The sequence below is a fragment of the Triturus cristatus genome, chromosome 6 (genome assembly GCF_964204655.1).
Source record: "Triturus cristatus chromosome 6, aTriCri1.1, whole genome shotgun sequence".
NCBI lineage: Eukaryota > Metazoa > Chordata > Amphibia > Caudata > Salamandridae > Triturus > Triturus cristatus.
The window spans coordinates 905,556,229-905,582,243 of NC_140589.1; the positions used below are offsets into that span (position 1 = coordinate 905,556,229).

Here is a 26,015-nt window from a genome sequence, read left to right on the forward strand (position 1 = left end):
GAAGAGAGAGTTAGGTTATTCAAAAGGAAAACTTCGGTCTTCTCAAGATTTAGGTAACAGCCTGAAACTTGAGTGTAGGAATTGATTTCAGACAGGATAGCCAGGGTAGCAGTATGGGCTTGTTGTTAAAATATGTGTATATTGTCAGCATTGGAGGAGACTGTGTAGGTAGTGTGTCCAATAGAGATGCCTTTTATTAGTGTGTTTGCTCTGATGGAGCCACGGAGGGGTTTGATGACTAACAGATAGAGAAGTGGCAAAGGGGGCAACCTACTCTAGTTCTTTGAGCCAAGTATATTTTATTGGATCAGATCCCATTTGCTCTGATATGCGGCAAGGGTTGGGTATATAGAGCAAATGTTTGTCAAATTAAGCTATCTCCGATGTTAACTTTGCTTGTGACAGCCCGCTGGAAAGGCCAGGAGATCTTATAAAAGGCATTCGCTACAACCTGGGCTATGGCCTTTGCAGGTGATGCTAATAATCTAGCTTTTCAGTGATGTGGCGGAAAAGTCTAACGTTGTCAGAGCCATGTCTACTTTTGATGAAGCCAGTTTGTGATCTATGATTAAGGGATGGGGGAGTACTTTCTAGTCTGGTTGCTGAGATTTTTGCATATATTTTACAGTCCAGGTTTAGGAGAGAAATGGGTTGTTTTTGACCTCTAGAGGATCCTTCCCCTCTTTGTGATTTCCGGTAATGTTGGCTTCAGAGGTTGTGCCTGTGATTTTACCTGATTTTCCAAAGTGAATGAATTAGGGATTTGGTTCATTTTGGAAGGTTTTGGAAAAGCTGTCTGCTGACCCAATTGGACCTGGTGCCTTGCCTAGCATAAGGGAATGTATTGGTTTCATAATCTCCAAGCGAGAGAAGGGTTGGTTGAGGGAAATGTGGTTAGATTCTGAGAGTTTGTTGTTGTAATTTTGTTGGGATTGTTATGGTCGTTATAGAATGCTCTAAAGATGTTAGCTATTTCTGTAGGGTCAATGTTAGTTGTTTCAGATTTATTTCTAATATGTGGGATATATTTTAGGCTCTTTTTAAAAATGTTAATAATTCGCTAGTGGTTTGCCTGCCATATTTGAATCTTTGAAGTTTGTTGTGGTGGACCTAGGTGTGTGCCATGCTACATAAAATCTTGTCATAGTCATATTGTAGTGTTTTAGGTTGTTGTAGAATGTCCTGATTTTTTTTAATAGAGAATTTCTTCTCTAGTTATGTAATTGAATGCTCTATTTCATTAATGCATTTGTTAGTGCATTTATTTATGTTGGACATGATGTTAATGAGTTCTCCCATGATGGTAATATTCATAGCATCCCATATAGTTTCTTTAGAGATTTTATTGTAGTCATTCTCAAGGAAAAAGTTATCTATGGAGTTTTTTATTTTGTCAATAAGTGACTAAACTTTGAGAACCTCTTAGTTGAATCTTCATTCATTCCTCCTAGGGGGTTTGTGATCGATTTGTAAGTCCACTGAGATGCAAGTGTGAGCTGTGATTAATATTGGTTTGATTGAAGCAACAGCAGCTGGAGTCAGTACGTTGTTTGTCAGAATGTAGTCTATTTTTGATAGCATGTTGTGAGGTTGTGAATAGAATGTGAAGTCCCTACCAGTCGAGATTTGGAGGCGCCTAATGTCACCTGTGTGTTCTTGACCCAATGTTTACTCCAACTCCTGGACCCACAGGAACTGTCACCTTTATTTTAAAATAACTAACTTTTAAAAGTAGTGACTTTTCATTAACTATGAATTGCTAAATAACTCAGAATGTTTGGAGAAAGTTGGAGGAACTGGGTGGTGGGGACTATATATAGGGCAAAGGTGTCACAGAGGATACCATACTTCACTCATTTCAATATATGACCAGTAATATTATTAACCAAGGCATGTTAGCATTTACATAACCAGTGTTATAAATTAATTGCATGTTATATCTATATGTGTTTTTTATAGTTCCCCCTGTTGAACAGATACATCATGTTCTAAGTTTTAGGGTTACAGCAAGGGAATCCCATTGGTTAAAACAATGAGTCAAACAACTCAGAGAATTACATTTCCAACTGAAGAGTTGGGAGGCCCTAGAAAAGAAACCCTCTGTTTACCATACATAGCCTGATTACCAAACTGAAGAAAGAGAGCACACAATTTACATTAGATAGGGCCTAAATCTCTGCTCTCAGACCCAACCATTGGAACAAGAGTGGTGGCCAATGAAAGGAAATATTTGTGTGCATAAATTATGAATTAACATGGTCTCTTAGTTTGATGGATTGCTTTTCACTTAGAGCATGGTGCTGTCACATGGATAAAGAAGTATTGTTTGATAACATAATTTTAACCCGTGTGTGTCTTCACTAAAAAGAATGAAAGAAAAAGGTTAAACTAATTAGGTGTTGAACTGAGACAATGACTAAAGGACTAAATGACTAGACTATACCTCACAGAAAAATTCTTTCAATATGAGGACACACCTTTTCACCAGACCCAAGGAACTGCTATGGGCAGTCCCTCTGCCCCAAGTTTGCCATGTTTATAAATGTCTGAATTTGAAAGGAAACACGATTTTCCGCATGGACTACCCCAAAGCCGGCCCCTTCGCCAAAACCTCAGTTGGATGACCAACACTGGCTGCACACAGCCTCTGACCTTGCACAGCAGTGATCTGCCTCTGGACTTGCACCCAAACCTCCATGGGTGTCATTCCACAAAGATTGTTTACCAACATGTTTATTATTTTAAAATTATGGGACTGTGAAGCAACTCAAAAAATTAGGTAGGATGAGTTAACATGTGGAAAGGTAATGCTTTACTTATATAGTCTTCTCCCTCCTTAACTTATTATTACCCATTAAAAATATATAGTAAGCCTCAAATTACTAAAAACCCATACCTCTCTTCACATTTTTAATCTGCTGGTTGCATTCCTGCATTGATATCTCAATGCTCATTTATTTAACCTGCTCTTCAAGAAAGGCTTTAAATTAAACAGCTCCAATTCCAACAAAATGGCATTCAGGAGTGCCCCAATTTTGTCTTTAATAAAAAATATTAGCACTGTAGTTGTTTTTTAGATCTCTGTGATGAAGTTGCAGTTGATCAGTAGGGAGTTACCTGACAGACTGCTGCTGGTGTTGGAAGTATGTTTCACTATGCATGTCAGAAATGATAAATCAGTCTATTGCTACCAGTTTAGTCCCTGCACCATGGAAACATGCCATGGTGAGGGCTCTATTAAAGAAACCTAGCTTGGATCCTGATGAGTTGGGTAATTATCGCCATATATCCCTGCTTCCAGTGATCATTAAGGCCCTGGAAAAGCATGTGAACTTGACCCTCTCAGACTTTCTGGAAACCCACAACCTTTTACATCCCTCGCAAACAGGCTTCCGGCCTCAAACTGAAACTGACCTGCTCGCAGTGGTGGAGGAATCTAAACTGATCCTCGATCAAGGAGGGGGAACTGGCCATCATCCTCCTCGATCTGAGTTCAGCCCTCTATACAGTTAATTTGAACATTCTATTGGAGAGACTCAGGAGGAGAGGTGTATCAGGTGAGGCAGTTAACTGGATCCAATCTTATCTAGAAAGTAGAACATTTCAGGTCTTCCCAGGAGAGTCGACCTCTAGAACCCTAGCGATCAGCTGCAGAGTCCCACATGGATCCTCCCTGAGTGCTATATTATTTATTGTGTATATGCAGCCACTGGCAGACATCATCCTGCCATATGGCATAAAAATTGTCACCTACGAAGATGACACACAGCTGGTAATCGCCCTCGATGGCCCACAAAACTCCCCCTATGACTTTGAAACCTGTCTGGGGAAAGTGGCCTTGTGGATGGAGCACTCTTGCCTCAAGCTAAATGGTGGAAAAACAGAGCTAATGGTCTTGGGTAACACATCTAGCATAGACCTCAAACAGATTTGGCCCAACTGCCTGTGCCAAATCCAAGGCCAAAGACCAAGATAAAAAGCCTGGGTGTCTGGCTTGACAGCTCCCTTAAGTTCGAAGACCAAGCAGTAAGAGTATCAGACTACTCCGTAAGTTACTCTCCCTCCTACCAATGAGCGCAAGGAGGACCCTGATACAGGCCTTGGTCCTATCGCGCTTGTACTATGGAAACTCACTTTACCTAGGAGGACCCAAAGCAACTTTAAGGAAACTCCAAATTGCACAGAACTGTGCTGCTATACTATTGGTGGGGGTGCCAAAAAATGAGTCGGCCAAACCGGCCCTGAAGACCCTTCATTGGCTACCTGTCTCCAAAAGAATTACATTTAAGGCTCTGTGCATAGCCCATAAGGCCTTATGGGGAAACTGCCCTGCAATCAAAAGGCCTCTCATTACCTCCTACCGCCCCGGAAACTGCCTCCGCTTGACTAATCTCCATCTTGCAGTTATACCTAAAATTAGAAGGGTAAGAAGCTCAGGCAGATCATTTTCCTACAATGTTGCCGTCTCTGGAACACAATGCCCCTACACCTCCATGCTGAATCCCGTTATCTTCCGTTCCGGAAACTTTTCAAGACCTGGCTATTCCAGCAATCTGCTTTATAAATTAAACCCGCATCCTATGTCTATCCGCTAGCGCTGGGATGCCCTAGGGTAGCTAGGCGCTGTACAAATGCTAACTAATAATAATAATAATGTCAGACAGTTTTACTGACATGGATGAGAAAGATATTTGAAACCAACCTTAATTTATATGACAGAAGGAAATCCCTAATTTCTTCATTTACTGCGGTATCCTCTGTAGGAAATGCTTTCGGATTTAAGCTTTAATTTAATCAAAATGGTGTTCAGGCTTGCCACATTTTTGTCACAAATACAGAATGGTAATGCTATACTTGTCCATTAGATTTCTGTGGTGAAGCTGCAGTATAACAATTAGGAATCAACTGACAGAACTGCTGCTATTGTTGGACGTACGTTTCACTCAGACTTTGTTTCTGACATTGATATAAAAGATATTTGAGAAATAATAGAAAATGTGTCCATAGTTAACTTTCTAGAGCAAAAACCATAATTTCGATGACAAAAAGAAACCTCTCATTTTGGTCTTTAACTGCAATATCCTCTGTAGGAAATGCTTTCAGATTTCCAGCTTTAATTCCTATAAGATGGTGTTCAGGTGTGCCACTTGTTTGTCATAAATATAGAATGTTAGTGTTAGCGGTGAAGCTACAGTAGAGCACTGGTTTTAGAAATTGGGGGGCATAATTACAAGCCCCTAACGCTACCGGACCATCACTTTTTCTGCCTCTCTGGTTGAGTTGCACCATTCGTCATATTTACAAGGTGCCGCTAAGCTACTTAATGTGGCTTAACGCCACCTTATAAATAAGATCCATGCCACAGCTGTCTGCTGCGGCAAAGGGTGGGCAAGGGGAGATGCTGTGGGTGTTCCACTGCAACACCTATTGCTTTTTGATTCTGCCCCAGATTTACAAGATTGGGGCAGCACCAAACACTGAGGCCAGATAATACCTAATCTAAGGATGGCAATACGAGGAGAAATTATTAATTTCTCCTCATTTTTTGCTCTTTCTGCAGCACACATAGAAAGAGCAAATCAGCATTACTGATTGTTTATATGCAGGAAGGTGTCCCTTCCTGTAGATAAACAATTGCCCCTGCAGCGCAGGTACCCTTGCAACATAGCTGAAGGGTGCCTGCACTGGAGCAAGGCAGCTTTTTTAGCACTAGGGGAAATTCAGGGGTGTGCCACATTTTTGTAAATAGGGCGCACCCCAGCATTTTGAAATTTTCAGAGCGGGGCATTGCCAAATTTGCTGAAACACCACGCTCAGGCATTTTCTTGCAAATATACCCCTTGGTCTCTAATTGGCAGAGGTATGCACCCTGTCCAAGTTGGGACCACAATACTAGTCAGGGTCAGTCACAACACACCCTTAATTATCCTTTGCTTACCGTCTGGTAGCATGGCACAGAACAGGAAGGACTGGGGTGGCACCACTTCGCACAACAGATTCACAATGAGATGAGCCCAAGGGTTAGGAACGGGAGGGTTCTAAGTCTTTTGTGTCTGTAAGACTTAGGAACAGGAGGCAAGCCAGGTAGCCCTTGAACCCACTCTAGGTTCAAGTGATGCAGGTCCAGTCCTTCTCACCCAGGCAGGGAACAGCAGCGAGCAGGGCAGCTCAGAAAGGCAAGAGCACAGCAAGGCAGCATTCAGCGAAGTACCTCTCTGGCAGAGTGCAGTCCTTTTACCAGCACAGCAGTCCTTCTTCCTGGAAGAGTAGTCACAGGTACAGAAGAATATTGAGTTGGTGGTGTCAGGGGTCCATTACTTATACCCAGTTGTGCCTTTGAAGTGAGGGAGATTTCAAGGAAAAGCTTTGACGGGCACAAGGTCCCTGCCTTTCCTGCCCTGGCTTCAGACTTACTACAGGAGTATGCAGCTCTTCGTGTGGGGACAGGCACAGCCCTTTCAGGTACAATTGTCAACTCCTCCCTCCTATCCAGCGCAGGAAGACCCATCAGCTTGGCGATGGCCCATCAGGAAGTGAATGGCCAATCAGGCACACCTAAGCTCCCTTTGTGTGTGGCTGTCTAGAGGGAATGCACAAAGGCCAGCTGTCACCCATCCCCACATGTATTGGAGACAGGCAGAAGGCACAGAACGGTTTAGAGAAAATGCCTACTGTCTAAAAGTGGCATTTTCAGACATGCAACTCAAAATACTACTTCATCATGATTTGTGATTTTAAGGACACCAAATTCAGAATATCTACATTGTCCCAATTGGAAATTATACTTATACATGTAATAAGAGAATCCCAATGTTAACCAATGGGAGTGATAGGCCTTGCAGTAGTGAACAATAAATTGGAGAGTTTCTCACTACCAGGACACGTCCTACCTTTTTAGGCACATTGCACCCTGCCCTCTGGGTTATGTAGGACCTACGCTAGGTGTGACTTGTATGTATGAAAAGGGAAGGATTAAGCTTGGCAATGTTGAAATGGCAGTGTATACTGCACACATAGGCTCTGCAATAGCAGGCCTGAGTCATGGTTAAAGGGCTACTTAAGTGGGTGGCACAATGAGGGCTGCAGGCCCACTAGTAGCATTTAATATACGTGCCCGGGACACACGTAATGCACTTTGCTTGAGACGTATAAGTAGATTAAATATGCCAATTGGGTGTGAATCAATGTTTCCATGTTTTAGGGAGAGAGCACAAGCACTTTAGCACTGGGTAGCAGTAGTAAAGTGTCCAAAATCCTAAAGCCAACAAAAACGAGATCAGAAAAATTAGGAGTTAGACAAAAAGTTGGAGGGAAGACCACCCGAAGGCTGTCAGGTCTAACAACTGGAGAATCAACTGACAGGCTGCTGCTGATATTGGAACTATATGTTTCACTCAGCATACTTGCCTTTTTTTCTGACATTGATGAGGAAACTAATTTAGACTTTTTAGAACATGTGTCCTCATTTTAACTTTCTAGAGCATAAACCAAAATTCTTTAGATTTAAAGAACCCCTCATTTTGTTCGGTAACTGCAGTACCCTCTGTAAGCAATTCTTTCAGTTTCATAGCTTAGATTCCATCAAGATTATGTTTAGATGTGACACACTTTTCTTACAAATACAGAATGTTGGCACTCGAGTTTTTCATTAGAACACTACAGTGAAGCTGCAGTTGAATGATGAGGAATCAAGTGGCAGGTTTTTGCTGGTGTTGGAAGTACATATTTCCCTCAGCATACCAAACTTTTTTCCTGACATTGATAAAGACGATGTTTGAGAATTTAAAGATATGTCCTCATTTTAGCATCCTAGAACACTAAACATAATTTCTATGACAAAAAGAAAAATCCCCAGTTTGTTAATTTATAGCAGTATCCTCTGTAGATAATGCTTTCAGTTTTACAGCTTTTATTCAATTAAGATGACAGTCAGATGTGCCACATATTTGTCATAAATACAGAATGTTTGTTCTCTAATTCTTCATTAGAAATCTGTGGTGAAGCTGAAGTACAACAATGGGGAATCAAATGACAGTCTGTTGCTGATATTGGAAACACATGTTTTACTCAGAATACTCACAATATGAGACTGTGTTTAAAATGGCAGAGAAACATAATGTGAACTTAAAGAAAATGTGCTTTCTTTTTAGCTATTGCAGAACCTTTTATAAACTCTATGAGAAAATCCCGAGAGAAAAATGTTTGCTCTCAAACATAAGTCATCAAATCCCAGCAGAGGATCAGCATTTTTGACAGTGTAAAATCACTTTAGAACACACAACAGTTCCTACATTTATTATGGTATCACTAGCAAATAATTTGCATTGTGACTAAAATCTGTTCTAACCCTTCATTTATGTCCCTTTTTGTGTCCCTCAAAAACAGGCTTTCATCACAATGTATTTGATTCATGACAATGTCATAGAGACCTGTAATGGCTGCCATAACAAGTTGTATCACCCTGGACTCTGCCTTGTGTTTTCTTTACTTCATTTTCAGGGCATGGGGACTATCTCTTTCAGTCACGTAATGGCTGCTTCAATATTTGGTTATGCTGTCGCCAGCTGACCCCTTTATCACTGTTCCCCTTTAAAATTTACCAATCAAAACATATATGTACATCAGTGATCCAGATGTTACTCATTTTTACTAGTGGACAGCTTTTTCATGTCCACCCATTCAAGTACATATTCTACACGAGCGGCAGCTTTCTCACTGCAATTGGCACCCACTAGTGCCCGAACAAGGCACTAGGGGGTGCCAATTCTCGCTCCCCAAAGTACGGTTGGGGAGCCATGTGCAAGAAAAAACTCCGCCATGCAGCAGTTGGCAGAGCTTGCCTAATACTCTATATTACAAGATTAACATGGTTTGGCCAAAACTCCGAGAACTACGCCGGCAGAGCAGAATTTATCAACCACACCGAATATTTTTGTTGTATATGTTTTATCTCCCTATTCTGGTCCTGATGCTTTACATATGGGACATAGTGGAAATGTAAGGTCTTTCTCTGAATATTCTAAAATACACAGAACACCGTGTGCAGTGGATAGTTTTCTTTGATGCACTGGTGTCTCAGGTTCTAAAGTGATGTTTGCATTTGGTTGCTAACTGGAAGTTTGTGTTGTAACTCACAGAAAATCTGCTTGCAGGTGTGCCTCTACTGTGATCCTGTTGTCATTCCAACCCTCCTTCTTTTGCAGATTGTAGTTGCACATGCTGATCATTTGCTTACAAATGTGCAACGTCTTCTACGTTATTTCTTTTTTGTGTCCTACTTCATGGGTACTTTGTTGATTGAAAGTATTACTTGTGATATGACTAAGAGATATGTGGTGCTTGTCTGTCTTGCACATCCATTTTCACCTGCACACTATTTGTTCTGTGAAGGTGTTTTTTACATTTCTTTTATTTTTTATAGTTTAAAACGTAGCCTCTAACAAATCTAATTATATTAAAAAATGATCTACTGTTAATACAGATCCAAATAAAGTGTCAGTGTAAGGTAGGACACTTACAGCAGAATTGTGCTGTGCAGGTGGTATCAGAAATATTGTTTTAAAATGCCAAAATTACAAGGTATCTCCTACCATGCTTCTGGCCTACGGATAGAAAATTTGCGTAGGCTTTTTCTCATGTAGGTTGCATATGTCCCGCTTGACCAGTAGGTCTTATGCATGCTGTGTATGAGTTGCAGTACTTTTTCAACACAAGATCCATATGGTCACCTTACGTTAATAAGCATAATTGATCACATGGAGCTTTGCATGGCGACACTTCACTGTCCGCTCCTCCACCAGACAACACAAATATTAAGGATCAACAGACTGAGCTGCAGGCCAAAAAATACACTCAAAATGAATTTCAATCAATAATACAAATGCACTGGGTGACGTCTTCCAGTAACAACTCTCACATCACAGAGAGCTACAGGCAGCTGCAGCCCGCAGGTGCGTAACAAAAGTTGAGGGGGCCCCCCTGCAGGGTAAGTGGAGGGGCCCCCTCTGAACTTAATCTGAAGCTCTCCAGCCGAAGTGCGGTGCTGAGGGGCCCCCCTGGAGGTTGTAGGACCCCCCACACCACGGGGGATGCAGGGGCCAGTGTTACGCCCCTGCCGTGCAGGTAGGAGCAGTGGGGCTGGGTGGGGGGCGATTTCAACGGAGGATGACAATAATTAATTTTCCCGCGTCATCGGCCGTCGAAATCCCCTCCAGCCGGCCACACTGCCCCACCGCTCTTACCTGCCCGGGCCGCGGCTGGACAGGTTAACATAGGTGACAAAGCAAAAACCAAAGGAAATGATGGATGGAGTGTTGAACATTGCAAGCACTCACCCCAGTCAACTGATCTGGGTTTAATCCATCCCAGTTCTTTAGCCCACTCTGCCACCCCAGTTCAGACATGGCCATATGCAAATCAGTCTGACCCTGTGCCTCATGGGAACAGTCCAGCCCGAACTGCCAAGCCATGTCTTCCCTGGACCGGAAACAAGCTTCCTAGGACCGGTTTCTGGCATTTCAGCCGTCTTCAGCCAGGCTTGCTTGAATCCAGTGGCAAAGTGAGCAAGGGACTCACGTCTGAGCATACCCTGCCAACTTATGGCGAACAAAGCAAAAACCAAAGGAAATGATGGATGGAGTGTTGAACATTGCAAGCACTCACCCCAGTCAACTGATCTGGGTTTAATCCATCACAGTTATTTAGCCCACTCTGCCACCCCAGTTCAGACATGGCCATATGCAAATCAGTCTGACCCTGTGCCTCATGGGAACAGTCCAGCCCGAACTGCCAAGCCATGTCTTCCCTGGACCGGAAACAAGCTTCCTAGGACCGGTTTCTGGCATTTCAGCCGTCTTCAGCCAGGCTTGCTTGAATCCAGTGGCAAAGTGAGCAAGGGACTCACGTCTGAGCATACCCCGCCAACTTATGGCGAACAAAGCAAAAACCAAAGGAAATGATGGATGGAGTGTTGAACATTGCAAGCACTCACCCCAGTCAACTGATCTGGGTTTAATCCATCACAGTTCTTTAGCCCACTCTGCCACCCCAGTTCAGACATGGCCATATGCAAATCAGTCTGACCCTGTGCCTCATGGGAACAGTCCAGCCCGAACTGCCAAGCCATGTCTTCCCTGGACCGGAAACAAGCTTCCTAGGACCGGTTTCTGGCATTTCAGCTGGGGATGAGTGCTTGCAATGTTCAACACTCCGTCCATCATTTCCTTTGGTTTTTGCTTTGTTCGCCATAAGTTGGCAGGGTATGCTCAGACGTGAGTCCCTTGCTCACTTTGCCACTGGATTCAAGCAAGCCTGGCTGAAGACGCCTGAAATGCCAGAAACTGGTCCTAGGAAGCTTGTTTCCAGTCCAGGGAAGACATGGCTTGGCAGTTCGGGCTGGACTGTTCCCATGAGGCACAGGGTCAGACTGATTTGCATATGGCCATGTCTGAACTGGGGTGGCAGAGTGGGCTAAAGAATGGTGATGGATTAAACCCAGATCAGTTGACTGGGGGGGAGTGCTTGCAATGTTCAACACTCCGTCCATCATTTCCTTTGGTTTTTGCTTTAACATAGGTGACAAACATAAGGAAATGCCGATATTCCATGAGTTATGGGCAGAACACTAATGACATCTGTGCGACAATGCAATCACATAATTTAAAAAAATTACACACAGGCTTAATCTTGACTTTGAGGATGACATTATGCTTAAACTCAATCTTGAAACGGATAGTGGCTGGTTGCACTGCTCTTCTCTTTACCAGATACGTGGTTTCTCTTTTCTGCTAGTATTTCTTGGCCATACGGTGTACTTTTATATCATTTATTGATCTGTTGTTCTGTAATACTGAGCGCAGTGGGTGAATGTGCACTCATTGCTATTTCCACTGTTACTTGATCTTGTTTAAAAGTGGTCCTTCATCAAATTTTAACTTTCTCAGTAGGGTTTTTAAGGTTCCTCTTTGATACCGGTACAAGTACATTTGTTGATAGAAATTGGCATTGGAGTGACATCTTCATCAAAATATAGGATTTAGTTTGACACCTATGAAATTGGCTGAAGAATTGCTAGAAAAATTGTAACCAATTTCCTCCTTAAACAGTCACTGTTCAAACAAAAACAGAAAGAGTCTCTCAATTTTTGGCTTATATGTTCTGCCCACTACAAGCATAACTTTCAATTCAAATGGAATTTGCGATTATGTGCAGTAGATCTACCATTGTACTGCTACACATGTTAATCTTTGTAATTAAGGTGGAGAGAAGCTGGAGATCGCTGTCCATGCCATTCCTACATTTTATCTGTGGATTTCTTCTCAAGTGCTTGGAACTCCAAACAATGTACACATTTTAGATGTAAATATGGGAGTGGTAAGTACGAGTTGCTGGAAAATAGAGAATATTTATTATCAGTGGAAGGAAGCAAGGAGAATGAAAGAGAGGGCACAGGGATATGCATGCAAATATGCATGTACAAACAGGCAACTTGGTTGCCACACAGTAAAGTTAAACCTACATCTACAACAGCAGTACTACACCCTTGAAAGGCTCATATCTACTTCTGCCATGCCTTGAGGTAAGTTGCATACCAAATATGAGCAATCAAGGTGCTACAAGGAATCACCTAGAAATCAACGGAGCAATGGAATAACACTACTACTATTGAGCCCTACAGTTAAAAAAAATAAAAAAAGAATAAAGAAAAAAAGACAAATAGCTTTATACACTGCAGACACTCATAAAAACATTGTAAAAATGTTAACAGAAATTAAGAATTAAATTAAATGAAATACATTTTGAAAAAATAGTCATATCATTTTCAACATTGCTAACACCCATACTAAATTACTCTGTAGATGTGTAAACATAACATTTGTAAATGCATAGCAAATTACAAATATGTAACTTGTTAATGAATTATAAAAAAAACCACCAGTCATCTCATTTAGCACTAGTCTATACAAATGCAAATATATATCATAACATATTTTATGTCTAAGAAACAGAAACACATAGAATGTACCTTAGCACAACCGTAGCTTATGACTGGCTCCAGAGCCCAGAGAGTCGGCTATATTGATATGCTTACAATTGTGATGATTGCCAGGTGTGTATTATTTCCTCAGGTAATGTCTGCTTCCTTGTTCCTTTTTCAAATTCTACTTAGATCCATATTTTGCATATTAACATCTAAAAATGCCTTTAAAGTTACTACAGTCATATTCTTCAGTCATATGTGCACCCCCTACCTCTTGTAAAGGAGATGCAGAACTCCCTGCCCCGAATGGCTGAATTACATTTAGGAAGATATTTCCAAGATATATACACCTGTGCGTATATTTAAGTTCAATCAATCAATCAATCATCCATTTGTATAGCGCACTACTCACCTGTGAGTGTCTCAAGGCACTGGGGGGGGGGGATAACAGCTACTGCTCGAACAGCCAGGTCTTGAGATGTCTCCTGAAGGTCAGAAGGTCCTGGGTCTGACGCAGATGGGTGGGGAGCGTGTTCCACGTCTTGGCAGCGAGGTAGGAGAAGGATCTGCCTCTGGTGGTGGTTCTGTGTAGGCGTGGGACGGTGGCGAGGGCGAGGTTGGCGGTGCGTAGCTGGCGATTTGGGGTGTAGAAGGTGAGACGCTTGTTGAGGTATTCTGGTCTGGCGTTGTGGAGTGCTTTGTGAGTGTGGGTGAGGAGCTTGAAGGTGATCCTCTTATTGACGGGGAGCCAGTGCAGGCCCTTCAGGTGGGCAGTGATGTGGCAGTGGCAGGGGATGCCGAGGACGAGGCGTGTGGAGGCGTTCTGTATACGCTGAAGTCTTTTCTGGAGTTTTGCCATGGTTCCAGCGTAGAGGACGTTGCCGTAGCCCAGCCTGCTGCTGATAAGGGCGTGGGTGACCGTCTTTCTGGTTCCAGTGGGGATCCATCTGTAGATCTCGCGAAGCATGCATAGGGTGTTGAAGCAGGTGGAGGAGATGGCGTTGACTTATTGGGTCATTGAGAGTGATGAGTCCAGGATGAACCCCAGGTTGCGTGCGTGGTCTGTGGGCACCGGAGCGGCTCCCAGCGCGGCTGGCCACCAGGAGTCGTCCCAGGCATAGGGGGAGGGGCTGAGGATGAGGTCCTCCGTCTTTTCTGAGTTCAGTTTCAGGCAACTGTTTTCCATCCAGTCGGCGGCGGCCTTCAGTCCTTCATGGAGGTTTGTTTTGGCGGTGGCGGGGTCCTTGGTGAGTGAGAGGATCAGCTGGGTGTCGTCAGCGTAGGAAACAATGTAGAGGTTGTGCGACCGAACAATGTTGGCGAGTGGGGCCATGTAGACGTTGAAAAGGGTAGGGCTGAGGGATGATCCTTGGGGCACACCGCAGATGATCTTGGTGGCTTCAGAGCGGAATGGGGGAGGCGGGCCCTCTGGTTTCCTTATTGTGAGGAAGGAGGTGATCCAGTCCAGGGCCTTGCCGCTGATTTCTGCGTCGTGGAGGTGTGTGCGGAGGGTGTGGTGGCAGACGGTGTCGAAGGCGGCCGAGATGTCCAGGAGGATGAGGGCCGCAGTTTCGCCACTGTCCAGCATGGTCCTGATGTCATCGGTGGCAGCGATGAGGGCAGTTTCGGTGCTATGCTTGCTGCAGAATCCTGATTGGGATGGGTCCAAGATGTTGGTGTCCTCAAGGAAGTGGGACAGTTGCTTGATGATGATCTTTTCAATGACTTTCGCCGGGAAGGGAAGAAGGGAGATGGGTTGGAAATTCTTGAGGTCCTTTGGGTCCGCTGTGGGTTTCTTGAGTAGGGCGTTGATCTCAGCGTGCTTCCAGCTCTCCAGGAAGGTGGCGATCTCGAAGGAGCTGTTGATTATATTCCGGAGTTGGGGTGCAATGATGCGGTTAGCTTTGTTAAAGATGTGGTGAGGGAAGGGGTCGGATGGCGAGCCGGAGTGGATGGTGTGCATGGTCTTGATGGTGTTGTCGTCGCCGACGTGGGCCCAGGAGAGCAGGTGGTTGCTGGGGGGCGGTGAGTCTGCAGTGTCGGTGGCTGTGGGGAGGGTCTGGATGTTGAAGCTGTCATGGATGTCTGCGATCTTGCGGTGGAAGAAGGTGGCTAGGGAGTCGCATAGGTCTTGCGACGGCGGAATGGCATTGGAACTGGAGCTGGGGTTGGAGAGCTCCTTCACAATGTTGAAGACCTCGTTGCTGTTGTGTGCAATGTAGTGCTCTTCACCCATAGATGTATCTTTCTGCAATGGGCCAGTGTGTTTATCTGAAAATAATTATTTATGTTTTCCCCCGCCATTCGATTTATATGAAAGGATCAGAAGTACAAATGGGAACTACTTAAGAGAAACTTGAATTGGTTAAATGCATTCTCAGAGCAGATCAAATCAATCTGAAAGAGGAGTTCCTGATAGATCTGCTCAGGATCAGCCTGTACAGATATGAGAGGTGGGGATGGGTTGGGGGGGATTCGACAGACAATCAGGAGGGGAAATTAAATAAATAAGTAATTCACCCTCATCATCATCTGTCGTAATCCCCCTCCCCCTTCCTGGCCACACCGCTTTTACCTGCACAGGTCGTGGCGGGATCTACTTATGCCAGTATTTTAAATCTACTATAAGTGTTGATATCATACTCCTGATCTGAGCATGGGATACAGAGACGGCATGACGTGTATCATTTTGCATATAAACTCGTATGAACAAGGAACCAGTTCCTACACTCATGAAGAACTCAGGGTAAAAAGTAAAGCTACAAAAGTAAACTGAAAATCGACACTTGCATGATATTTTGCTTTTTCAATGGGGATTTGATGAGAATCTGATTAGGAACCACTGCTCACTCAAGAAGGCAGACAATCCGGCTGCATTTAATCTGTGCCATATTGTCTTGATTACGTATTTTTCATGTAAATTGATATATGAAAAGGAGAACCAGCTCTTCAAATTATTTAAACTGAACTCTCTTCCAAATTCTTTCTCGTCCTTGGATTTGAAGAAATGCCATGTAACAAAGTTATGAAGAAAATAAATGAGCTTTGCAAAGCTTGTGAGACAAGAGAACACACTTATGTGCATGAGTGGCTGACTTGAGAGCATGCCTAGCCTGGGAGGTGACCACCAAAAAAAAAGCGCCCACCTATCCAAACTTTCCAGAATTTGGGAATATTAACAATGTACTAAGTTTTGTAGAGCAGACAGCATCACGGAGTGTAGAAGGAGGAAAGAAAGGTCAAGTAGCTTTTGGGAGGCAGGCTGTGCAAAGCCTTATGACAGAGACAAAGGGAATTAAAAAGACATTGCGCATGGGGGCAATAGATGACAGAGCGATGGACATAGACACTTGGGGCCTCATTTTAAAAAACAAATCTGCAGCAATGCGGTGCAATCCATTTTGCTGCACTGAGATGCATCATTTTAAAAGCACGGGGATGCGTTGTGCTAACAACAATACCATGCATCCATATGCTTTTCCCTGCACTGGTGCACAATTGGCTGCCATGCGCCACGCAGGCACCCTTGTGTCATGCTGAAAGCGTGCCTGCTTTGTGGAGATGATTGTTTTTATGCAGGAAAGAACACCATCCTGCAAAAAACAGTAATTGATGGCATTTTCCTTTTTCTATGCATGCTGCAGAAGGCAGCAGGCATGGATGGAGAAAAAAGTAAGGAGAAATATGTGTTTCTCCTCGTTGCACCACTCCTACATCTCCCCTGTGGAGGCATAGAATTCTGACGTATTCCCAGCTTTACAAAACTTTGCATATCTGCGAATATGTCAGGTTCCATGGATGTTGCGTGGGAATACCCACAACAACACCCATGAAACGCCCCTTTAATGCAGAGTAATGCAAGAAAGGGGACCATATTTACAAGGGATGAAGAGGCACGCAGGGTGACTTTACGTGGCCTTGTAAATATGGGCAGGCACACTGCCTCGCCAGTGCATCACAAAAAGTGACGCACCAGTGGCGCAATGGCCTTTGTATATGAGGGCCCTTACTTTCCTACTAAGCCAAAGCTGGAGCTTTTTGGATGAGCTGCTGCTTGTGGAAAAGGTAGCTGGACAGATCCAGGAGCTCATCATCACAATAATCTTACTTGGATTAGCTTGAACCAGAGTTTTCCTTAAGGAACAGTAGAAGGAATTTCCTGATCACCTTTAGCATAAAATGCTCATTGAGGAGAGTATTAATAGGAGGCTCAAACGTAAGTTTATTGTCAGGGAAGGAAAGAGTTTGACAGTCTTGTCCAAGGGCACAGAACTGGGGGGCATATTATCAAGCACGGCATTAAAATTATCGCCACTTTAGCGGCAGAAAACTGCCGCTAAAGCGGCGATAATGGGCTTGATAATATGCCGCAGAGAATTCCCATAGAAGTCCATGTTGACACCAAAGCGTGGGCTTCTATGGGAATTCTCAAGGGCATATTATCAAGCCCATTACCGCCACTTTAGCAGCAGTTTTCTACCGCTAAAGCAGCGATAATTTTAAAGCCGTTTCTTGATAATATGCCCCTGAGTGTGTAATTTTATCTTGAAAGTGATCAGGGCATGGCTGCTGAACAGGGATAACAGAAGTAGAGACAGCATCTTCGCGAGCAAGTTTACGGTACATTGAGATGACCTCTCTTAAAGGATTTTTGGCCGACGCAAAGCGTTCATTAAAGTAATTGGTTCAGGTTATCCTGACCAATTGTTTGAAAGTCAGATCATGTGATAACTACACAGGATATTATGTTTCTCGTTTCATAGCTTTATGATAATTGGAAACAGTCGTTTGGAGACACAACAGAACAAAATGGCTTAGGGTGAATTTCCCAGAGGGCATTCAGCAGAAGTGTTCTGTGACATCAGTAAACATAGTATCATTACCACAACTTATTTAGGGTAAACAAAGGCATTAAGAGCAGGAGCAGTCAGTGCTAGGGGTGCGAATTCCTAAAAATGAGTTTATTTTAAGAGTTTTCTAAAGTGCGAGCATGACCCAAAGGTATAAGAGCGCTATACAGAGAAACCCCCCAAACCTGGTGGTTCAAGAGATTGTGGTTAGAACCCAGGTTAAAAACTAGTGTTATGTTAAGAATCTGTGTAGTAAAATCCTCTTAGCTTATTTTTCTTTGAACTGTTCATGGAACATCGAGTGGGAGAGAGTTCCATATTCTCCTTGCGACATGGAGCGCCGTACAGTAAATATGACGCATCTATGGTCTCTCAAGGAGGGCTCACTGAAAAGTGTTGCAAATCTGTTTTACCGCAGCGATGCAACACTTTTCATAAATGAGGCCCTCTGTGTTCGGGTACTGAAGACCACACAGTGCAACAAAGAAAGGCTGCCCTGAGGTGCACATTGACAAATGCTTCATTGCATTCCAGAGGAATAGAGCGAGAGGAGGGGCAATCTGGGGAACAGTTTTGAAGAGTGTTGATTTCAAGAAGTAACAGACGTTGAGGCCATCAGGTTAATATGATATTTATTATTCTAACAAAGTTTAAGTTCTCAACTTCAAGTCCTGTCAATCTCAGACTTTCCCCATAATCGTGTCTGGATATCAATTTATAATATTTTAAAAAGTCCTGAGAAGGAACGTGATGAATTCCTACAACTAATAAATGGTCTCACATATATTTCCTGGAATACCGCCCTGTTCTTAAAACGTGTTCCTTTTGCAAACACGCTAATAATCTCTTGACAGATGCTTAAAGCATGCAAGTAATTCGATTAGTTACATTGCTTAAGTGGATGAAATGTAAGAATGTATTTTACAGACGCGAATGGATGACATTAACTGGTCTGTATTTTGACAGGACTGTTTCACTCACAGGAGTCGAGAAGTGAAGAGGGACCCTCACCAAGATTATCGGCTGGAGTATGCCACGGAGAACAGCACGCACACGGTCCTTGCATTTAGCCGAGATCTGAACACCTGTGACAAAAATGATAAACTGATAACAGTAAGTGTGCTTGAGATGCATACGTTCAAAGTCTGACAAGACCTTTTCAAGTGTATTACTATATATTTGACTTGTAAACAGACAGTTTCTAGGCCCTGGATACTCTTGACAAACATATCTTTTGTAGCCTATAGACTAGGAGCAGGCTTTCTCCTTTCTGTCCGCAAGTTGCTGATCTCTCAGTGGCTTTTCTTCCAATTCTTGTATTTGCCTTACTCAAGAAACATTTCGGTCTCTACATGTTTTCATTTCTAGAAATTGTTTCTTTCCCTGCTGATGTCATAACCTTTCACTTGCAGTTCATGAGAGACTATTTTTTCTCCTTCTTTGTGTCTCTCCCAACTACTCTCCCGTCTTCTGGGGCCCTTTTGCTCTCTTTATACATTATTAGACCCCATCCCCGATGTCTACTTGTCTCCTCCAGCTCCCTCATGCTCTCCATGCTTATCAGCAGGTGGCCATCTGTAATGGATTTTAAACCATTTCGAGATGGCTGCTTTTGTGTGTGCAAGTAAGGCATTCATCTTTGAATGTTTTTATTATTTTATTGTAAGAAAAAATCATTCAAAGATGGCTGCTACATGTCACATGGCCATCACGGAATGATTTTTCCTAAAAGAATAGAAAAGAAAAACTAGTCAAGATGGTAACTCTGCAGGTGAACAAATATACATCAGCTAGACAGGTCCACTGAGCCACCAGACCCAACTTTTATTTCGAGGCTTTTATTGGGACAGTGCCAGAATATTTTAGAAAGGTTGATGTATTTCTATTGAGTCAACAGCAGCATTTCTTATCAGGACTGTTGTACTGACAATATTCAGCATGGCTGATTTTGTTGAAAAGTGTTTCACATATGAGCATAGTTGTGATACATTTAGTTGCATAGTTTCAGCAATTTTCTGCCTGGCTCTTGCAAATTTAGTGGGACATTGCCAGCACTTCTCAGAATAGATATTACTTGGAACAAGCTGAACCAGCATTCCCCATCAGGCAAGATGTACTTCTAGTTGGGTTCTGTTAGCAGTTGTAGAAGAGCTACAGTACCTTTAATGGGACATTATGAGAGCTTCTCATCAGTGACAATAACCAAAGAACATCCACACCTCCTCAGTTGTGCTGTTGCACTTTTAGTGGGGCGGCTCCTGCATGTCTTCACAGTGCTGATGTACTTTTAATGATGATCAAAAAGCTGGTCCCCATAAAGGAAGTGTGGCCTTTGTCTTCCACTGCAATAGTATTCTAAAGAAACTTTCCTGCAAGTTTTCTTAGTCATGTAGTAAATGCCTTTATTTTTGCCAATCACAATCAAATAGTGCAGAGACAGTTCATGACAATATGATACATTATTTACATTAGCCGAAAAACGACAGCGCAGTGAAAAGTGAATAATGTGATAAGTGCTCTTGTGCTAAACATAAATACATGCACATGTGACTGTTTGGAATGATTAGTTGTTGTACATAGCACCTATACTATGAGTGTCAAAAAGCTCAACCAGAATTTAAAATCAGTCCAAATATGTTGTTGTCAACGTTTCGACCCCTTGGCACAATTACTTAGAACAGGGTCATTATCAGGACAAAATAAGAACAGGAGTTACCAAGATTCTCAACCTTAGATGTGTCAGTCTTAGTTGAGATGGAAAACTTCAGCAAACTCTAAGCAAATAGCAGAAGATTGTAGTAATGAAAATGATTGTCGGTTCAGCAGTTATGTAGCCGCTCAATTCATTCAAGAAAAAAATATCTCCTGCATCACAGTTGAAGTATTGCCCTGTATATGGAGTATATTAGATGCCCGAAGTGGGACGGCTGGATCTGTCTGCTGCTCACAGTTTGATGAGGTCTTTATTGAATACATTGTGCGGCTACATAACTGCTGAACAGACAATCATTTTCGATACTTGCCAGTCAGCCTCCCTATGACATACGAACCCCAAAATGCCTTATCACAATCAACACATTTCACTCCACATTGGAAAAGAATGGACGGCTGCCCAAAACTGTTTCTTGGAGCATTTTTGTTGTCAGAATCATGGGCTTTCCGGGTAGTTGTGTCTCATCTTGCAGACACCCTGCCAACACTACGTATTCAGATTGTTTCAGTCATGTTGGCTGGGTGTCTCCAAGATACAACTGGCCTGAAAGAGTGTAAATATGGAAAGACAGTGCAACATGACATCTTCACTCCTTCCTGCTTAATTTCTGCTTCAAGAAAGAGTTTTGTGCAACAGCCTCTCCTTTCCTTCCACAGTGGTAAGTGAACTGCGTGGATTGGGAGTGGAGCAAACTTGCTCAGGAATTTGAGTTTAACATTGAAAGGATACTAACTTTTAAAAAAATGCTCAGATTTAGACCCAGGTTGCATCAGGAACTAAATGATACTGTTCTGATGTCTACCACATTTCTCCATGTTCTGTGACACTTTCAGCAAATTCAGCCTTTTTTAGCTTACACTGCATTTCATTCTGAGACTTATGGTTTCACTTTAACCAGTGTGTATGTGCTTTAAAATCCCTGCATAGAAAGTTTAAACTCCCCCTCCAAAAAAAAACCCAACTTGCTAAGGTTGTCTCAAATGAAATTGCAGTTGAGTTGAAGGAGACCTGGAACTCCATCTTTCACAGGACATAACAGTGATCTTTTCCCTCCTACTTCAAACAAGCATTGCCATAGCCAAAAGGTCTCGCTTTTGGGACCTTATAAGTATTTAGTTATGCAGCACAATATCCTTGGTGCAACAAAATCAACTGTTGCATGAGTAAACACTTATAAGGTCCCAAAGGCGAGACCTATTGGCTATGCCAATGCTTGTTTTCTATTTGATGGAAAGGTTTAGGTCTTCAAACAACACCAGTGAGTGGTTTGCTGCACAAAGGGCCAAGGGCTGCGATGAGGCTAGGAAAAGGAGGCTGTGCCCAAGAACTGCCTATTGCTTGTAACATGGAAAGCGTTCAGAATATCTGCATTCATCTGTATTTTATTAATCCCACCAAACATCAGCGTGAAGAATCCCAATAAACATCTGCATCAACTCACATACCTCAACCACACCCCCACCCCACTAATGTTAACACCCAAGTGCTATTTATTTCATCTACCCCAAGAACTACCCTGAGTCCACCTTCGGAGCACTTTATTAAAAAACATATTTCAGAGGGGTATTCTTACGGGCCAAGCGGCCAACATACATACTGTGAACAAAATGCACTCGCATACATAAGAACATGTGGCGCCATCAGCGTCAGCAGCAAATAACATTATTTAAATAAAAGCAGCACGCATTTTGAAGTAAATACAAATCATGTGGCATTTATGGGAGATTTTGACATGCCATCCCTGTGCTCTCAGGTGGCTCTGCGTCACCTCGCGGTCAAAAGATCGATGACGCAATAGTACTTCCGAAACTTCAGGAATTGTGGCACAAAAGGGGGAAAAGGAACACCCACATCCTTCCATGATACTTGCACTTGCATATATACATACATACACACATATACACATACATATACACTTAGAAATATAATTTGTAAAAGAATAAGTACCAGGGCTCTCGGTAGGTGTCCACTGCAGCTTGCAGCACATATTGCCCCTGCCATGCTGCCAAGGATAGTAACAACACAGCTACTAACGATAACGCTCTTACAAGTGTGACAATCAGACTATTACATGCCCCTAAAGCTATAAGAATGACTGGGGCAGCAGATAACAGTCATTTTTAAAGTATATTTAATTAGTAATTAACTGCTGCTGTGGTGATCTGTAAATTATATATATATACCTACATATATATATATATATACACACACACACACACACATACACACACAAATACACACACTTACTAGTGTTGCTCATGAGCGTCTGTCCTTTATACACCTACAGTCGTGTCAATTTCTAGGTGTTGACCACCGCTCCAAAAATATAATTTGCAACTGAAAGCAGAGAGGGGCAGTTTCTTCTCAGCCCAATGTCCTGCATCTCTGCTCTGAAAAAAGAGTCTTCCACAAACAGGTGTGAAGCATCGTCACTACTTTCCTGCAAACAATATACTATTTTTTGTGAGTAATGATTATATTTATAAATAATGACCGAGTCTATTGCCTCCGCACTGGGAGGGGTGGATGGGGTCTGGTGGGGCCAGTGCCCCAGCTGTAATTGCCCTGCCCCCCAACCCCCTTGTGCCAGACAACCAAGTGAGAGCTTTGGCACGCAAAAACGTACACTGTTCTCTCATCCTGGGTAAAGCGATGTTCTTCTTGTTTGCATTATACATTTTATTTTCTCTTGAATTCCCTTAAAAGTATTTGATTTTTCCAAGATGCCTTTCTCTAGGATTTTCATGTAACATGTTGTTCGAGTATAGTGCGCTGTGAAAGGAGTTGTTTCTAGATGTTTGTGTGAGTTCTCAATGTGAACTTCTCACAATGCACATCAGTGGGTCATAAAGGGTTCAAAATAAATGCTCATCCAATCATTGGCACCTCTACAGAGTGCATAGCGCAATAGTCATTTGTGCCAATTGTAAACGTGATGGTATACAAAAGGGTGTGAATAATGTATGCATCTGTCGAAATATTGACAAAGCGAAAGTTTAAAAAGAGACGGTACTTACAGGTGAGTTGGTAAGTTGTGCATGGGGAAGGAGCTGCAAGAACATGTGTGCAGGAGAGAGTGAAAGTGTGTGCCAAAAAGAAGAGTGATCAGATGTGAGTTATGCAAATGTAGGGATTAAGAAAGATATCTGAAGAAAAAAGAGCCAAGTGTCTGATCGAGAGACTGCAGAAGAAAATGTGTGGTGACTGAGACAATCGGATGATCCCCTACTCCTTCCACATACCTCAGGAAGTTTTAATTCACAATCTGCTTCAAAAGTTTAAAAGACTATACGTGCTTTTGTGAGAAGAAATATATTGATTTCTCATGTGCACATAATAATCACGATTTTAAGTTGTTGGTGCCCCCACCACTTAGGTGTTGCCCGTTGTTTGCCCTATAAATAGTAATCCCCTTTAAAGATGCCACTGACTGTGGCCAAAAAGAGATGGAATTATCCGTGGCGCACACATTCATAAGAAGAAGGCAAAAGTGAAAGCAAGGATGCGCGAGCGCGCGACAGCAAACACGCGAGCGGCAAAAGTGAAAGTAATTCAGGGTCCAGATGGCACCTCGGGCGCTGAAAGCTGGCGGCTGCACGCACTTGTGCGCGTAACTGCAAGCTGGTGGCCGGCTGCCTCTGGGTAGCACTCCCAAAACCAGTTTACGAAATGTCTTGCTTGAGACAGCGCATGCGCTGGCTCAGGCGAGACCTAAAAACACACACACAACAAACCTGGCGCATGAAAGAAGAGGATTCAGGTGTAGAGTGAGACGAAGAGAGAGAGAGGAAGAGGAGGCCACAACAGGCAGAAGAATTAGTTCGTCAGCAAAAACAAAACAACTAATGTCAACCACAGGTATGTGGGACGAAGGCCAAAAATACAAACCTCGAGAATCTCTTATTACTAAGGCTTGGATAATAGCCCTGGGGTGAGATAAGCATTTTAGAAACAGTAAACATGAATATGCGTTGCACATGAGGCATCAGGTGTAATGTGGGTGGTAGTTGTGAGGTGCATGATGACTGTGTATTAAGAGTTATGTGGGTGATGTGGTTTGCAATTGTGAAGATTGTAATTGTGATGTTGTGTTAGTGGATAATTATGTGAGAGGTGTGACGGAGTCTGCAGTTGTGATGATGAATGCAAGCTGTAAGGTGAGTAGATATTTCATATTGCTGCAGCTAGGTATGGTGTGGATGTGTTGGTCGGTATTTATAGGTGCAGGTGTGATGTTAGTGGGGTGGTTCATATGTGAAAGTTGTGATGTTGGTATCATTGCTTGAAGGTGTGATGTGATCATAGTTCATTTGTAAGAGGTATGAAGTGGGTGTGGGTGTTGTAGTTCATATATTAGAGCTGTCTTGGTGTTTGTAGTTGTGATTGGGGTACCGTGTAAATAGTGGGTGAGATTTCCTATAGCTGCCTTGAGAGATGTGATGTGAGTGCTATTGTTTGTAGATGGGATGTCGTTGGGAGGTGTGAGATAAATGTTTTTTAGAAGGTCCCCTGTAGTAGAGAGTGGTGATATGAGCTGCTTGGATTATAAGTCTGTTACATTACTTTTTATTGTGACAAAGGAGGTTATATGAGTTGACAAGAGGGGATTTTCTCAATGTGTTTTTCGTGGGTGCCTAGAGTGTTGTGTCTGCTGAATTAGTGGATGCCGTGGGTTTTATTGATTAAGTGGTATGATGTAGTATGATGACCTAACATTACCAATGGTAATAGATATGTTCACAGAGTGTTCTGCAGGAGGATGTCTTGATATTTTAAGTATAGTTAAGGATCTTACAAGTGATGTGGCAGGAGTGTGCAAACCAGTGACCTGATTGGGATACTTTGTGGTATATATAGATGAAGTGGAAATGTATTGTGATATGGCTGTGTTGACGCTGTGGCATGGGATGGGAGCCATGGGCACTAACGTGAGCATGGAAAATGGGCCCATTGTTGGTTAGTAAAAACTCAAATGATTGGGGAGCAGAGGGGCCCTTAAAGCCCTGGGCCCAGGTGCATCTGCACCTACTTCACAATTGAAAAGTTGCACCCCTCTGATGGCAGACAGTATGTTGTGGTGTTTGCATATCAGGTGTGTATGTGTTAAGTGCAATGCGAGTGGGAGATGTGGAATATGAGAGGTGGATGAGATGTGTCTGGTTGAAACTAAGTAGAGTTGAATGTGAAATGTTGTCGATGTACATGGTGTCATTTGGCTTCAGTGGATGAAATGCAGGCATTATTTGCAGACCATGTTAGATGAATACTAGGCACATCAGGTGTGTTGTATGTAATATAATATGGGTTCTATGAGTCGGAGCTGTAAGTGGGTCCCTGAGAGGGGTAGGTGTCATGTCAGTGACAGCCTTAATTTGGTAGGTGTTTTGTGGCGGCTTCTACAAGGACAGTTTTTCAGTGTGAGTGCTGTGATGTTGGCTGCTGTAAATCAATGATTTTCTTGCAGGTTGTGTGA

At 42.9% G+C, this 26,015-nt stretch overlaps 1 protein-coding gene across 2 annotated transcripts in view; it reads left to right on the forward strand.

Annotated features, from left to right (window-relative positions):
• The window catches only part of MOXD1 (monooxygenase DBH like 1), a 761,450-nt gene that overhangs the window by 337,119 nt on the left and 398,316 nt on the right, over positions 1–26,015 (forward strand). For both annotated transcript variants that reach the window (XM_085609291.1, XM_085609290.1), the window contains exon 2: positions 18,796–18,942. In XM_085609291.1, the coding sequence (XP_085465417.1) occupies positions 18,796–18,942 (147 nt within the window). The remainder of the gene's footprint in view (positions 1–18,795; positions 18,943–26,015) is intronic.